Source organism: Myxocyprinus asiaticus, chromosome 15, assembly GCF_019703515.2.
Source record: "Myxocyprinus asiaticus isolate MX2 ecotype Aquarium Trade chromosome 15, UBuf_Myxa_2, whole genome shotgun sequence".
NCBI classification, from domain to species: Eukaryota; Metazoa; Chordata; class Actinopteri; order Cypriniformes; family Catostomidae; genus Myxocyprinus; species Myxocyprinus asiaticus.
The window spans coordinates 37,002,353-37,018,894 of NC_059358.1; the positions used below are offsets into that span (position 1 = coordinate 37,002,353).

At 38.5% G+C, this 16,542-nt stretch overlaps 1 protein-coding gene across 3 annotated transcripts in view; it reads left to right on the top strand.

Annotated features, from left to right (window-relative positions):
* Positions 1-16,542, top strand: part of LOC127452959 (F-actin-uncapping protein LRRC16A-like) — a 175,574-nt gene that overhangs the window by 126,428 nt on the left and 32,604 nt on the right. For all 3 annotated transcript variants that reach the window (XM_051718871.1, XM_051718873.1, XM_051718872.1), the window contains exons 21-26: positions 1,289-1,461; positions 1,642-1,710; positions 9,997-10,090; positions 10,180-10,278; positions 10,770-10,898; positions 15,504-15,635. In XM_051718871.1, coding sequence (XP_051574831.1) covers positions 1,289-1,461; positions 1,642-1,710; positions 9,997-10,090; positions 10,180-10,278; positions 10,770-10,898; positions 15,504-15,635 — 696 coding nt within the window. The remainder of the gene's footprint in view (positions 1-1,288; positions 1,462-1,641; positions 1,711-9,996; positions 10,091-10,179; positions 10,279-10,769; positions 10,899-15,503; positions 15,636-16,542) is intronic.

Consider the following 16,542-nt stretch of genomic DNA (forward strand, 5'->3'; position numbering starts at 1 on the left):
CCGATCGCTCAGTTTGGCCAGGCGGCCAGCTCTAGGAAGAGTCCTGGTGGTTCCAAAATTATTTCCATTTACGGATGATGGAGGCCACTGTGCTCATTGGGACCTTCAATGCTGCAGACATTTTTCTGTACCCTTCCCCAGATCTGTGCCTCGATACAATCCTGTCTCAGAGGTCTACAGACAATTCCTTGGACTTCATGGCTTGGTTTGTGCTCTGACATGCACTGTTAACTGTGGGACCTTATATAGACAGGTGTGTGCCTTTCCAAATCATGTCCAATCAACTGAATTTACCACAGGTGGACTCCAATCAAGTTGTAGAAACATCTCAAGGATGATCAGTGGAAACAGGATGCACCTGAGCTCAATTTTGAGTGTCATGGCAAAGGCTGTGAATACTTACGTACATGTGATTTTTTTTTGTTTTTTTTTTAATAAATTTCCAAAGATTTCAAACAACCTTCTTTCATGTTGTCATTATGGGGTATTGTTTGTAGAATTTTGAGGAAAATAATGAATTTAATCCATTTTGGAATATGGCTGTAACATAACAAAATGTGGAAAAAGTGAAGCACTGTGAATACTTTCCGGATGCACTGTACATGGGCTGGGAAAATAATGTTAACCAATTGCCATATAGCCATTTATGTTATGCAGCCATTCAAAGATCTTGCAAATGGTTAATAGTCAAGTCATTTTATTTGTATAAACACTTTCACAACACACATTGTTTCAAAGCAGCTTTACAGAAAATCATGCTTGAATAGAAAATGAAACTGTAATATCTATAATGTCTTAGAGTCATCATTGTGTACACAACAATTTAGTGCTGGTTAATAGGTTATGTGGAAAGGTTTGTGGCAATAATGGCCAAAAAAAATGATACATTTGAAAAAGAAGCATTTGGGATACGTTGAGATGATCTCAATGATGAATTTACCTTTATCCTTGTTCAGGTTCCATTGTGGTATCAAAGAAGAATGAAATGAAGTCTCACATTTTATTTATTTATTTATTTATTTGATGAATGTCTTGTTTCGCTCTGAAATATGCAACATTATAGAGGTAAATTGTTTGAAAATGCCATTTCATCTTGACTTCTAATTGTATGTATGATAAGACAATGAGTTACATTTAAAATGTCTAAATTTTTTTATTTTTTTTACGGTCATAATCAGATCAAAATGGTTACATTATAAGTTAAAATTGTACTGGTTATTGTTGAAAGATCATAATTAAACACTGTCTTTCTGTTTCTCTTTTGTTGTCTCTCTCTCGTTTTATTCAGCCTTTGACATCTCTCTCTTTGGCGGATTCCAAGCTAAAGACTGAGCTCACCATTGTGCTGAACGCTCTGGGCAGTAACAGTTCTTTAACTCGTGTGGACATCAGTGGGAATGGAATGGGTGACATGGGAGCAAAGATGCTGGCCAAAGCTCTGCAGATCAACAGCAAACTCCGGTGAGCACCCCAAATACTTCTCTTCAGCACCATGTGAATGTTGCATTACCATTTGGTCATTCAAGGCAAATGAAGTACAAGATTTTAGTATACAGTACTAAAATCATAGAGATTTCCTTTTTTTAGTGTTATATAATGTTCATGTGACTGAATTTGATTTGATGCACTGTTGTTCTTCAGGACGGTCATCTGGGACAGAAACAACATCAGTCCACAAGGTCTTCAGGATGTGGCAGCTGCATTGGAGAAGTGAGTATTAGTTTGTGAGTGGGTGGATTGAAAACATGTCCAGATCACATTTTACCCCAAAATCAAAAGAAAAATAAGAAATTCTTTTTTGTGTAATTGTTGCAGAAAACGAGGCCTATTTTAGGACCATTATTTTTATTTATTTTTTTATTTTTTTATGTTCATTTTTTGTTTGTTTTTTAATGAGAACAAGAGTTTTTGCACTACAGTAATGAGAATTGAGTAGTAAATGTGCTTTATTGTCAATTGAAAATGTTATAATGCAGAAAATCTTAATGGTCCTTAAAAAGAAGAAAAAAAATATTTTCTTTTGATTTTGAAGTGAAATGTGACCTGGGCATGTTCTTGGCAGGTTTTGTGAGATTGAGTGTATATGTGAGGGTTTGTGATCAGGACTAAGGTTTGTTACCATAATGTCCCATTAATACACTAATACTGTGCATTTATAAAATAATCGAACAGAACAACAACGTTTGACCAAATACTGTATATCCACATGCATGTCTATATTTATAACAGCTCAGTAAAGATCTCTGTATTTTCTCTGAGCTGTTGGTATGAGGGGTCATACCCGAACAGTGAGTGTTATGTGCCCTATAAAGAGATCCACTTAACACACATGGCTACTGGATGAAGTTGTAGGCTCTGGATTTAGAATTATGTATTCAATCGGTAGTGGGAAAAATGGCAGAAAGACAGAGATAAAAGAGACTTCTCACCCACATGCTGAGAAACAGTCCCAGCTTTGGCCAAAATCCCTCACAGCAGCTAGCGACGAAGAGATAATACAATGTTGAATCATTTTACAGCCCTTCTCTCTTCTAAAACATTCGTTTCTGTCTATTATTTCATGGGACGGTTCTTTTATCTTGAACATGTGGAGAGGGAAACAGTAGGAAGAATGGGTGAGAAATTCTGGAGACAGAACTGGGCATTGTAGTGAATATTCACAATATATTTGCGATGGATTTACTGGCATATAAAATTAAGTAACGCTTAAATGGTCTGTTTAGATAACTTGATTCAAAATTCTTCACTAACATTTTTTTTCCTAACAAGTCCCTGCATGGCATTTTAAATGCTTTAAAACATTTTTTGTGTATAATTATTTATATTGGTGCATACAAATGAAAAAAAAAAATATATATATATATATATATATATATATATATATATATATATATATATATATATATATATATATATATATATATATATATATATATATATTAGTTTTCCCTCTGGTCATTTAGTGAAAAGTCCATATGGAAAACATGCTTTGATTATTTTTAACTAGACTTTTTTTTTACCTTTTGCTTTAAGCATTTTGGACTACTCTGATTAAAAAAAGCAACATTTTGAGCCATTTCAGTGCAAAGACAGAAATGCCTATCTTCAAAAGGTACAATTTTTTATATTGGACATTTTTTAACTATGTCGCCCAGCACTAGAATGGAGCTTTAGCATTTGTATTTTTCTGGGAGTACTGCTGTGAGTTATTGTTGTGAGTGATGAGATAGGAGAAACAGTCTGATTCTTTGTTTCTCTCTTCAATTCAACCTCATTTAAATCTCATTTGCATATGATCACTGGGGCTCTGGCATTGGTTGGCTGCTTCTCACCAAATGATGCTCCACAGAGAGGTAATTTGGCATGGGAGGAGAGAGACCCTGTGGCCTGGAGAAAACGGATGTTTGAAGGAAAAGACAAAAGGATTGAGATGATAGTGGATGGAGGCGGAGTATGAGGTGGTCGGGCAGGCTGAGACCGAGAGGGTTCATCCAGGGCTGTTGTTGCCCTTCCATTCATCAACCACTCTTAAGCCTGTTTTTTTTTGTTTTGTTTTTTTTTAATCCCCTTTTCTCCCAATTTAGAATGCCCAATTCCCACTACTTAGTAGGTCCTCATGGTTGCGCAGTTACTCACCTCAATCCGGGTGGCAGAGGACAAGTCTCAGTTGCCTCCGATTCTGAGACAGTCAATCCGTGCATTTTATCACGTGGCTCGTCGTGCATGACACCGTGGAGACTCACAGCACGTGGAGGCTCATGCTACTCTCCACGATCCACGCACAACTTGCCACGCACCCCATTGAGAGCAAGAACCACTAATCACAACCACGAGGAGGTTACCCCATGTGACTCTACCCTCCCTAGCAACCGGGCCAATTTGGCTGCTTAGGAGACCTGGCTAGAGTCACTCAGCACACCCCTGATTCGAACTCGTGACTTCAGGGGTGGTAGTCAGCGTCAATACTCGCTGAGCTACCCAGGCCCCCCTTAAGCCTGTTTTTACATTTTATTTTGACATACAGTTGTGCTATGAAAAGAAGGGGTTTTGCAACCATTTACTTTTTTGTTAAATATCAGGCCGAGTCTGTCTTTATAGGTTTTAAACATATGAATATCCCTTTTGTGATTTACTGATCTGTTTTAACACATAATAATTATTCGAAGTAGTTATGGATTTAGTGCATCTGCAGACACTTTAGTGACCTGTAGCTGTAGGATGTGTGTAGAAGAAAAAAAATACACCCTCATAAAGGTAAAACATAGCAGTCTATCCATTTCATTAGCATAGATTCCATTCAGTCTAAGTAAGATAGTCAGTTGTTTGCCAACACTCTGTTGACCTGCTAACCTGATCTTGACCTGTGTATCGGACAATTTGCTGCGAACCATATATCAATATAAATAGATTATCCTTCATCGCTTTCATGGTTAAGACGGGTAGAATCATCTCAAATATGTGAATAAATATAATAGCTTTGCTTTTGAAAATGTTCTCGCCCTTGTTGCTTTATAATGATATACATCATCTCCCAGAGCAATGTGGAGGGATTAAAACATCAGTGGTTTGACCACCCTCCCCCCCCCATTCCACCATGAGCATCACAGATAGAGTCTCTGTCAATCACCTGCTCCTCACATCTGTGTCATCTAAAATTCCCTTTAGTAGTGGCATTAGGCCTGTTTCTTTCAATTCCTCCCACCTAAAACACTCTGGTATCAGTCTGTCTGTGACAGGCCCGCTCTATATAAAGACTCCATGAATATCGATGGGAAATGTCAGGTATATTCTCCATTTTCATAAGATCCGTAACCTCCATAATGATGTCAAGTCTAAATCAATTAGAGTAAGAGATAGCCTTGTTTCATGCCTGATTCATCACCATGGGTGCTTTTTTTCTGATGCCTGCGGAACAAGTAATCTTCGCTGTTGAGTGAGCTCTGTTGAGAGAGCATCAGCCTCCTCCACCCAACACATAGTATGTGTTTTAATCAGACTACTGTAAGCTTATCATATCCTCACTGCTATACAATTAAACAAATATATATTTCAAATATATCAGAATCAGAATCAGAATGAGCTTTATTGCCAAGTATGCTTACACATACAAGGAATTTGCCTTGGTGACAGGAGCTTCCAGTGTACAACAATACAAAAACAGCAAGAAGACTTTTAAAAAATAATTAAAATTGAATAAAAAATAGATAAATATTGAAAAGAAAAAAGTATATATAGAATACACAATAGACAATGTGTGTGTATATATATATATATATATATATACACACACACACACACATACATACATGTACAGTTGTGCTCAAAAGTTTGCATACCCTTGGAGAATTGGTCATACATGTACCATTTTTAAAGAAAACATGAGTGAGCAGGCAAAACACATTTATTTTATTGCTTATGGGATTCATATTCAACTGTAGGTTGTAACAGAATGGCACAATCATAAAACAAAACATGCTCCCCATGGCTCAATATCTAGCCTGCTCAGTGCATCCACGTGAGAGCTAACAAACTCATTGACTGTTTATACACAGACACTAATTGCACTTTAAAAAGACACAGGTGTGGGAAATTAACCTTTTAATTGCCATTTAAACCGGTGTGTGTCACCTTGTGTGTATGTAACAAGGCCAAACATTCAAGGGTATGTAAACTTTTGATCAGGGCCATTTGGGTGATTTCTGTTATCATTATGATTTAAAAAGGAGCCAAACAACTATGTGATAATAAATGGCTTCATATGATCACTATCCTTAAATAAAATGCATTTTTTGCATGATCAGTCATATTTTCAAAATCAATGCCAAAATTTAACAATTTCTGCAAGGGTATGCAATCTTTTGAGCACAACTGTATATACATATGTACATATATATATATATATATATATATATATATATATATATACATACACACATATATACACACACATACATATACATACATATACACATATATGAATATATATACATATACATTCATACACACACATACACATAAGTAGTGCAAATCTAAATACAAATTGGTTATGTACAGTGCAAGGGAATGTAATGGCAGAAGAGGTAGGATGTGTTGGATAATATAAAAAGACTAAGCTGTGTATTGCACATTAATTATTGCTCAATGGGGCAGTTTTAACTGTTCATGAGATGGATTGCCTGTGGGAAAAAAAACTGTTCCTGTGCCTGACGGTTCTGGTGCTCAGAGCTCTGAAGCATCGGCCAGAAGGCAACAGTTCAAAAAGATAGTGGGCAGGGTGAGTGGGGTTCAGAGTGATTTTTCCAGCCTTTTTCCTCACTCTGCAAGAGTATAGTTCTTGAAGGGGGGGTAGGGGGGCAACCAATAATCCTCTCAGCAGTCCGAACTGTCCTTTGTAGTCTTCTGATGTCTGATTTCGTAGCTGAACCAAACCAGACAGTTATTGAAGTGCAGAGGACAGACTCAGTGACTGCTGAGTAAAACTGTATCAGCAGCACCTGTGGCAGGTTGAATTTCCTCACCTGGCAAAGGAAGTACAACCTCTGCTGGGCCTTTTTCACAATGGAGTCAATGTGGGTCTCCCACTTCAAGTTCTGTGAGATGGTAGTGCCCAGGAACCTGAATGACACCACTGCTGCCACAGTGCTATTTAGAATGGTGAGGGGAGACAGTGTTGGTGTGTTCCTCCTAAAGTCCACAATCATTTCCACCGTTTTGAACGTGTTCAGCTCAAGGTTGTTTTGACTGCACCAGACAGCCAGCTGTTTAACCTCCCTTCTGTATGCAGACTCATCGTCATCTCTGATGAGGCCGATGACAGTAGTGTCGTCTGCAACTTCAGGAGATTGACAGAGGGGTCCTTGGCGATGCAGTCGTTGGTGTAGAGGGTGAAGAGTAGTGGGGAGAGCACACATCCCTGGGGTGCACCAGTGGTGATTGTACAGGTGCTGGAAGTGTATTTCCCATCTCACAAGCTGCTGCCTGTCCATCAGAAAGCTGGTAATCCACTGACAGATAGATGTGGAAACAGAGAGTTGGTGTAATTTAGTCTGCAGAATAGCTGGGATGATGGTGTTGAAAGCCGAACTGAAGTCCACAAAAAGGATCCTTGCATATGTTCCTGGTCTGTCCAGATGTTGCAGGATATGATGCTATCCCATGTTGACTGCATCATCCACAGACCTGTTTGCTCGATAAGCAAATTGAAGGGTATCTAGAAAGGGTCCAGTGATGTCCTTCAGGTGGGCCAACACCAGTCTCTCAAATGACTTCATAACCACAGACGTCAGGGTGACAGGTCTGTAGTCATTAAGATTTTTGGTTTCTTTGGGATGGGGATGATAGTGGAACGTTTGAAGCAGCATGGGACTTCACACTGCTCCAGTGATCTATTGAAGATCTGTGTGAAGATGGGGGCCAGCTGGTTAGCACAGGATCTAAGACATGCAGGTAAAACGCCATCTGGGCCCTGTGCTTTCCTTATCCTTTGTTTTCGAAAGACAAGGCTCACATCATCTTCACATATCTTAAGTGCAGGTTGAGTAGCAGGAGGGGGGAGGAGGGGGGTTGCAGGAGGTGTAGGTGTTTGTGTGAAGTGAAGGTCAGAGTGGGTGTGGGGTGTGAGATTGGGCCTTTCAAATCCACAGTAGAACACATTCAGGTCGTCAGCCAGTTGTTGGTCCACCACAGAGTTGGGGGTAGGAGTCCTGTAATTCGTAAGTTGTTTCATGCCACTCCACACTGATGAAGGATCGTTAGTATCTTAGTATCTCAGAGTATCTTCTTTTAGCCACTCTGATTTCCTTGTTCAGTGTGTTCCTGGCCTGCTTGTACAAGACTTTAAGCATCCAACTCTGTAAGCATCCTCTTTGGCCTGACGAAGCTGCCTGAGTTCTGCTGTAAACCACGGTTTGTCGTTGTTAAATGTTAAATAAGTCCTAGTAGGAATGCACATATCCTCACAGAAACTGATATATGATGTAACAGTATCTGTGAGCTCATCCAGGTCTGTGGCTGCAGCCTCAAAAACACTCCAATCAGTGCAGTCAAAGCAGGCTTGTAGTTCCAGCTCTGCTTCATTGGTCCATCTCTTTACAGTCCTTACTGCAGGCTTAGCAGATTTTAATTTCTGTCTGTAGGTTGGAGGAAGATGAACCAGACAGTGATCAGATAGTCCCAAAGCTGCTCTAGGAACAGAGCGATATGCATCCTTTATTGTTGTGTAGCAGTGAGTATATTTCCGTCTCTGGTTGGGCATGTAATGTGCTGTTTATATTTGGGTAGTTCACGTGTGAGATTTGCTTTGTTAAAATCCCCAAGAATAATAATAACAACTGAGTCCGGGTATTGTTGTTCCGTGTCTGTGATTTGATCGGCCAGCTGTTGCAGTGCGGCATTCAAACATGCGTTTGGCGCGATATACACACTCACCAGAATAAACAAGAAAAACTCCCGCGGCAAGTAGAAAGGCTTACAGTTAATAAAGATCGCTTCCAAATTAGGACAGCACATCTTCTTTAATGTTGTTACATCTGTACACCAACTTTCATTGATGAAAAAGCATGTTCCACTGCCTCTCGTTTTCCCTGTTAACTCTGCGATGCGATCCTCTGAACAGCTGAAAGCCCGGCAGATGTAACGCGCTGTCCTGAATGGCTTCACTCAGCCAGGTTTCTGTAAAGCACAAGGCAGCAGAGGTTGAAAAGTCCTTGTTTGTGCAGGTGAGGAGATGTAGTTCTTCCGTTTGGTTAGGGAGAGAGCGGAGATTCGCTAGATGAATGCTCGGCAGCGTTGTTCGAAAGCCCCGCCATCGGAGCTTGACCAGCGCACCTGCTCGTCTCCCTCGCCTGCGTCTCATAGTGCGTTTAAACAACACAGCCGCGCTTCTGACTAAAATGTCAAACAAAACGTCCGAATATTCAAAATCCACTGGTATATGCTGTCGAATGTTCAGCAGTTCGTCTCTGGTAAAACTGATTTTAAAAAAGATTACTAAACACAGGACAAACAAAAACAACAAAACAATAGAAGCGCTCCACACCGAGGCGGCCATCCCATATATATGGGGCATATTTACATAAATTTACATGTTTTTTTTTTTATTTTTTTTTATATATACATTCCAAGTTGCACTGCCCTTGTGTCCTTTAGGTGTTTAACATCTAATTAAAAACATCATTAACCTTAAAGACTGTTGGGTTTCCCTGACAAGTCAAAACACAACAGATCTGTTTTTAAAAAAAATATTTTTTTTTTTCACCTTGAACCTTTAGTTTCTGTAATATTGTGCTGAATCTAAACTAATAATTGTTTGAAGATTCCCTTGTGCTTTTACAGTGATACAGTGGTGATGAAAGATGGCAATACCATCATAATTAGAGTTTTTATTTAATTTATATGCATTATATATATATATATATATATATATATATATATATATATATATATATATATATATATATATATATATATATATATATATTGAAAGAGCCATTCAGAATATTCTGTATATACAGAATGTTCTGTATGGCTCTTTCAGTACAAAATACAGTATACTATACTACACTGTTTGCATAATTGAATTGAGGAGAACAAGCTGTTGTTATACTTTCAGTTGTGTTTTGGTTTATGTGTCTGAAATACATGTGTTAGTAATTAAGTGACATTACATTTATAAGTGATTGACGATGCAATGTAATATATCGGTTGTACTGTAAGTGTGAGTTTCCAAAACGTAGCACATACATATGTTGTTTGAGTGTCTTTCCTAAGATGTGGATTCTCATATTTTAATATCGTTTAATTATCTTCTGGTCTCTTACAGTATATGAATCAGTTTTGCAGCACTGTATGCTTGAATGTATTCTTGCAAATTTCCTCCTCATTACTCTTTAATTGGACATTATAGTCTCACAAAAATGAAGAATACCCCACACCTGTTTAGATATTCATAAACTGTATATGTGTGTGCAATTAATGAATCTCATTATCTTCCTGCAGGAACTTTGCCATCCGGTTCATGCCAATCCCCATCATAGATGCATCTCAGGCCCTCAAAGCCAGTCCTGAGAAGACGGAGGACGCGTTGCTAAAGGTGTGCCACACTGCAACCTTGAAGACCCCATTTCTAAAAAATAAGTTTCTTTCAACGGAAATAGAATTAACTCTTGTGTGTGTTTGTAGATTGAAAGTTACCTGTACAGGAACCATGAAACCCGCAAGTACGTCCAAGAGCAAGCTTACCGACTCCAGCAGGGCATTGTCACCACCACCACACAGCAGGTGAGGGCTCTTTGACATACTACAACTCCGGAGGTGTAAAGAGCCAGAACCTAGATTAGTGTAGCAATACCTGCCTCAAAACGGTTTATATGATCGTTATGGTTTCCTGTGCTGTATTGGCCTGCTAGCTAACGATAACAATGGAAAGTATATGTGCAGCGCGTTCACAAAGACCAGTCTGTTCAGTTTTGACCTAAACCTTCAACATGTCAACATTTTACTCAGGTGTTGTTCAACAAGTGCAATTTAACCAAGAGGAACAACTTTCTTGGTACCTATTGCATTTAGGTACACTAGAAAAAAAAAGCACCTGGCTCACATTTCCCTTTTTTCAATTTTACGAATCTGATAGTGGAATAAAATAGATTGTGTCAGTAAATGGATTGAAGAGCCAGTTCAAGATTAGAATATCAAGTAACTCCTCTCTCCAGATAAGCCCTTCGATGGGCTGTAAGAAATATTTCGTTCTTAATCTTCTTCTTTTTCTGTAGATGATCGACCGGATATGTGTGAAAGTCCAGGACCATCTCAACTCTCTCAAGAACACAGAGAAAGACACTATCCAGGAGGATGTCAGAATGGCAGAGAACCTCATGAAGGATGCTAAAAACTCAAAAACAGTAAGACAGTGCTGTATTATTTCCATAGTTAGACTTTCATGGCAACATTGCCACCATTTTATATTTGATCTGCATTTTATGGTATACTGGCACTTTCACACATACAGCCTTTTTGATACATTTGTAATGGAATTCTTTTGTTTAGAAGTTAAATATAAATAGGACCCATTGTTGAAATTCTGGCAAATCAGCTCTGGCAATTAGCCATCAAAAGAAACATTCTGTATTAATGCTATGTGTGTACAAAGTCGTAAGATTAACGGTTTGGGCACATAAGAGGTCAGGACACTCTGATGTAAGAATTCTGTTGTCAAAGAGTTTTGTACAGATCTGAAGGAGCTTACGCAAGTACTCTTCGCATTTAGTTGAGTTGAAAATCCTGGTTATCTACATTATGGAAAGAAATGTTGTCAAATTGGACAGATGCTGAAACGAAAGAGCTGCTCTCCATCCAAGCGGACATAGGTGTTGTTGACGGGTGGGATATTTCCCTACCACTTTTTGCCTTTGCCAGTTTTGTCACCTTCACTTTTTGAAATAGCTTTCATCAGGTAAGTGTCTAATGCAGAAGAAACATCTCCAGTTCTTGAGGAGGAGTTTCTTTATCTTTCGTGTGTGATAAAAAATGAGTGCTTGTTGCGGCTGTTATCAGTGCGGTTGAGTGACAGCGGGCGCAATGTTCTCTTGTGCAAATAGACATGCCCTCTATTAGCTCCACTGTTGAGCAGTGGAGCTAATAGCTTCTTTCCAGTTAAATCACAAACCAATATCCAAACAGATGTGTCTCGATTCATGATCTACATCCACTGACGTATAGATGGAATCTTCGTTTATTAAATAAAATTGATATTAGGGTGAATTAGAACCCGGAACCCCTTACTATAGTGGTGAAAACTTTACATTAGACCAATCAGTCATTCTGGCTAAAGCATGCTGATCCATGTATTTATCCACTGACTAACAAAATCCCAGTACTGACAGTGTTACTGTAGATATATGGATCAAGTTATCAGATACATTTTGTGAAATATTTATTGGAGTGCTTAAATTGGTCACCAAGAATGACTATTTATCAAAACAGTAAAAGATGATTTGACATTATCTGCATTCTGCACATAACCTAATTACCTAATAACCTAATGCACACAATAACACCGTAAACTAAAAACATAAAACGAGGATTCAATAATGATGGGCATAAAATATACTTTATTAAGCATGAAAATAAGATGCTTCAATATGCAATATAACAATTACAAGATGTCAATTTCAGAACTCATACATATTAGTAAACATTACATTAACTTCACCGGACAATGTAGATACATCGCGATCGGTTAACATACGAGTAATGTTCGATTCATAAAAGCATGACAACCAATATAAGCTTCAACAACCCTACCAGAAAACATTGCGAAGTGTAACGGTAGCCAGCTGGTTCATGATAGCTGTGCAATGTGTAAAACTCACTCTCCTGGCCTTAAGAGGACACACTAGCGACTGAGGCTAGAGGCCATGACTGTTATAGCCTCCTTGCTAGCGCGTCCAACTCCCATGCCGGGGATCATGTAAATTCTTACATAATGCAGCTTTAATTATCAGCAGCGCAATCATGTTTTAAAAATAACCTTTATAAACCTGACATTGTTTGCCCTGTAGTCCTGAAAAGCGATAGGTGATGGCTGTACCTCCCTGGAATGTACTGTGTGCTGGTTCTGTTCACTGCCAAACCGACCATTTGACGGAGGCTTCTAATGGGTCTTAAAGGTGTCATTTAGGCGGCCACCTACTATTTCCTCGCATGGCTGCCGAAACATGAAAAATAGGCTGATGTATCATTTCCTTAAAATATAAATGTTTCATTTCCTACAAATATTTATAGATTAAAGGGGGACATGTCCCCCTACCTCAGTTTATAATGGTTGCTACATGCACAACAGAGTCACAACGTTTAAACCAGCTGAGGCAGGTATCAAACCGGGGTTCACCCAGTCCTTTGAACTGAAGCCCAGAGCTCTAACCACTGCGCCACACAATCGACAAGTCTGAGTAACGTCAAAGAGACATTCTAGGTTGAGAGTATACAACTATTGCTGAGAAAATATTGTTACAACCTAGTTTATTTTTTTTATTTTTTTTTTATGTTTTTGAAGCAGGAATTACGCAGTAAAGTACAGTCTGCATTGTATTAAGCACAATATGACGACTCCGAGATCAACAGAAGTAAAAATTTTAAAACTGCTCTTTCCTGAACTCAAACTCACAACCCTTTGGCCTGTAGTCCAATGCGTTAACCACTGGGCCATTCAGTTGACACAGATCAAAAGTGCCAAAGGGACATTCCAAGCTGAGAGCAGCAGGTTTTGAATGTAAAAAAAAAAGCAATTTCTCTCTGCCATTTTCTGAAGACTTAGAATAAGGAAGCAATGATACATTAGAAGTTTTGTTGAAATTGACTAAACAACTTATTTGTAGTTTACAAGCTGCCCGGAGCTCTTTCAGTCTCTCCAGCTTGCATGTACAGCGAACTGACCTCTTCGCTACACAGCCACAGCCACTGAGAGTCAGCAGATTTAAATGAAAAAATAAATAAATAAATACATTTAGAAATTTTCATTGCCATTTTCAGAAGACTTAGAATAAGGAAGCAATGATAATGTAAAAGTTTTGTTTAAATTGACTAAGCATTTTAACCACTATGTGGCGCTGTCTCCAAACGATGTAAGAGAATTCTTCCAATTTTCATTCAAATTGGACAAAGCGATTAAAATATACAAATGTTTTTCATAAAATTCAAAATGGCAGAGGTTATATGGTTGATGTTGGAAAAATGTATATGGTTGAAATCCTCATGACTCAAGGAATCCAAAGACACCAAACTCATAATTTTAGGACAAAATTTTGGCATTTCTTGACCCATAGGTGGCGCTGTCACCAAACTTTTTGTGTTCCCTCAGATCATTGTCCTAATCAAGCATACCAATTTTCATTTCGATAGGACAAAGCGTTACCAAGATATAGTCTCATGTCCTGTTTCACGTCGACCTCGTTAAATTTGCTTTGGCATGATTTCTGAACGGTAGCACAAATTAAATTATTCTCTGGTCAGTTCTGTGCAGCTCAATCTGCAGATTATTTTGAGCCATTGTTTGTGCAAATCCAACCAAGTTTGAAGGATGTGAAAAGTTTAAACTTTGAATGTCATAATCCAAGATGGTGGCCACTGTAATGGATGGAGTTTTAATGTAAGTCCATTGGAATCATCAAGAGGAGTGTAATCAGTTACAAAAATAATTTTGTTTCTAGGACAAACGGTTCAAAAGATAAGCACAAAAGAAACATGAATTTTTGACATGCTGGTGGCGCTATAGAGTTTGTCCTAGAGACCCCAAATTGTGTGAGTGCCAAATTTCATAATTTTCCTATGTAGCGTTCATAGGGCTGCCATAGACTCCCTGCCAGAAGAATAATAATAATACTAATGGGGCTTGGCCCCTAATAAAGATGTAAAATTAATTACATTTTGAAAGATAAACATTACTTAAAATATCAGGGGGTACTGCAAGTAATTCATTTAAGTCAAAGGGGTTCGGCTGACAGAGAAGTTGGAACCCATGATGTACTGTAGGTAAAGTTTGTCAAGAGAAACTTTGATGTTGGCTTGACAAAGCCTTGTCTGAAAGATTAAACTAGATTTAAAAGTTTTAAGTTTGATGGTTATACAGGCATTACAGTCAGACAAACATGCAAGATAGAGAGACAGAGAAAGAGAGAGAGAGTGAGTAACTGAAAGCAGATCAAAGGCCTTTTATGGGTTTGTTTACATTTACATTTTTGACAGTTGGAGTTTGAATTCATGAACATTCCGTCTGTGTATCGGATATTTCCGATATTTGATCTTCTGCTGTGTGAAAACAGATCAGTAAGAAAAGACATGGCACACTATTCCAGAACAGTCTGAAGGTCTGTGCCGAGTTTGGTGCATGAAGCTTGAAAGCTTTAGGAGGACTTAGATTTAAAATTTTGGTCTTTGTTTAATGATAAAAAATTTTTTTAAAAAATGAAAGCAACTTCGCAGAATAACAGTATGTTGGCTTCGTCAAGCTAACATAAAAAAGACAGAACGCAGTTGCTCATTTAAATTCCAGATACAATACATTTACCGAAAGTGGTAATCCAGTAATTTAACGGCAATTTAACAGGTTTTATTTGTGAAAGTGGCATGAAAATGACACAAGTCCATGCGATCATCTCTAGACTACCCTTCCAAAAAAATTTAATCTAGCTGCAAAATTGCCGCTCTTTATTTTCACATGCAAATGTTTGCCAGAAGTTTGCAGCTTTTTGCCGGTAGTGGTGAACCACCGGCAGACCTTTGGCAATAGTGGACAATTTGCCCCAAGTTTGCCGCAAAGCTCATTTGCATATGAAAATTATCAGTGGCGAATTTGCAGCAAGTTTGGGGCAAATTTGCCATAAACTCTCAATTTCGGTAAGGGTAATGTTTAATAGATTGTACAATTGAGTAAACACTATATTATCACCGACTCACGCTTGATAAATATGCATTTTGAATGGTATAGTAAATCTCTTATTGACCCGCAGCTTCTACCCAACCTGTACCACCTGGGCGCTGCGTCCAGAGAGGAGGTCAGTGCCTCTTCAGTGGGACCCATCCAGGCGAAGCTGGACTCTATGGCAGGAGAGGTGGCACGGGTCATGGATGAGCAACTCCAGGTAACCTGATATCAAACACATGTTGATATTTGAATCACAAACTCAGACTTTGCAGTGTTTGCATTACTTTAGTCACCCATCAAACCTAAAGCCTGTGTGATACAGTATATCATATATAACAGTAATATATTTCAGCACAAAGTTGTATTTGAATTAGTGCCAGTTGTTTGGCCGATTTATCACTGCTAGTTTGCTGTTTAGCTCAAATATATATTGGTATTCTAAGCACCGCTTCAGAGCTGTCAATGACTTTGAAAGCCTTTCAAAAATGTTCTAAGGTGCTGTTAAGCCAAATGAATTACCACGGGCAGTAAATATGTGCAGGAGTTCATAGGCAGCCACTTGGCTTGCCATTTTTCACTCAACTCATAATTGCTTGTAATGGCAGAGACAGTAACAGCAAGAGCTTGTATCAGCCTCACAGTGAGTAGAGCGAAGTGAGTGAGGTTTTTTCCAGCCATCATGTTTGTTGCATTGACACAATAGACCTGTGCTGAATACAAACAGACCAGTGTTTGCCGGAAAGCCTGGTTGGCCTGACAAGAGCTCTTTTAGTGGAACACCTCGACTGAGGAAATGCCCTCAGAGGTTGAAGATGGAAAGTCACCTCTCAAAAAGCAAAAAACAAAACAAAATATTTGTACTGACTAGGGCTGTTAAGTGGGCTGAGAAACTAAATTTGAATTTTTACCTTAAATATTACCAAAATTCGAATTATTTATTCGAATTATTAGACTATATTATTTTAAAGTCAGCCGATTTTAAATTGACATTGTTGCCTTAGTTCACAAGGAAGCACAATGATTACAAATAAACCATAAAGCACTGTTATATTATTGCAAAGAACATTACTGGTTGTCAAAAAAGAGCATACCATTTTGAACTCAAGTGCGTAAAATTAAAAAAT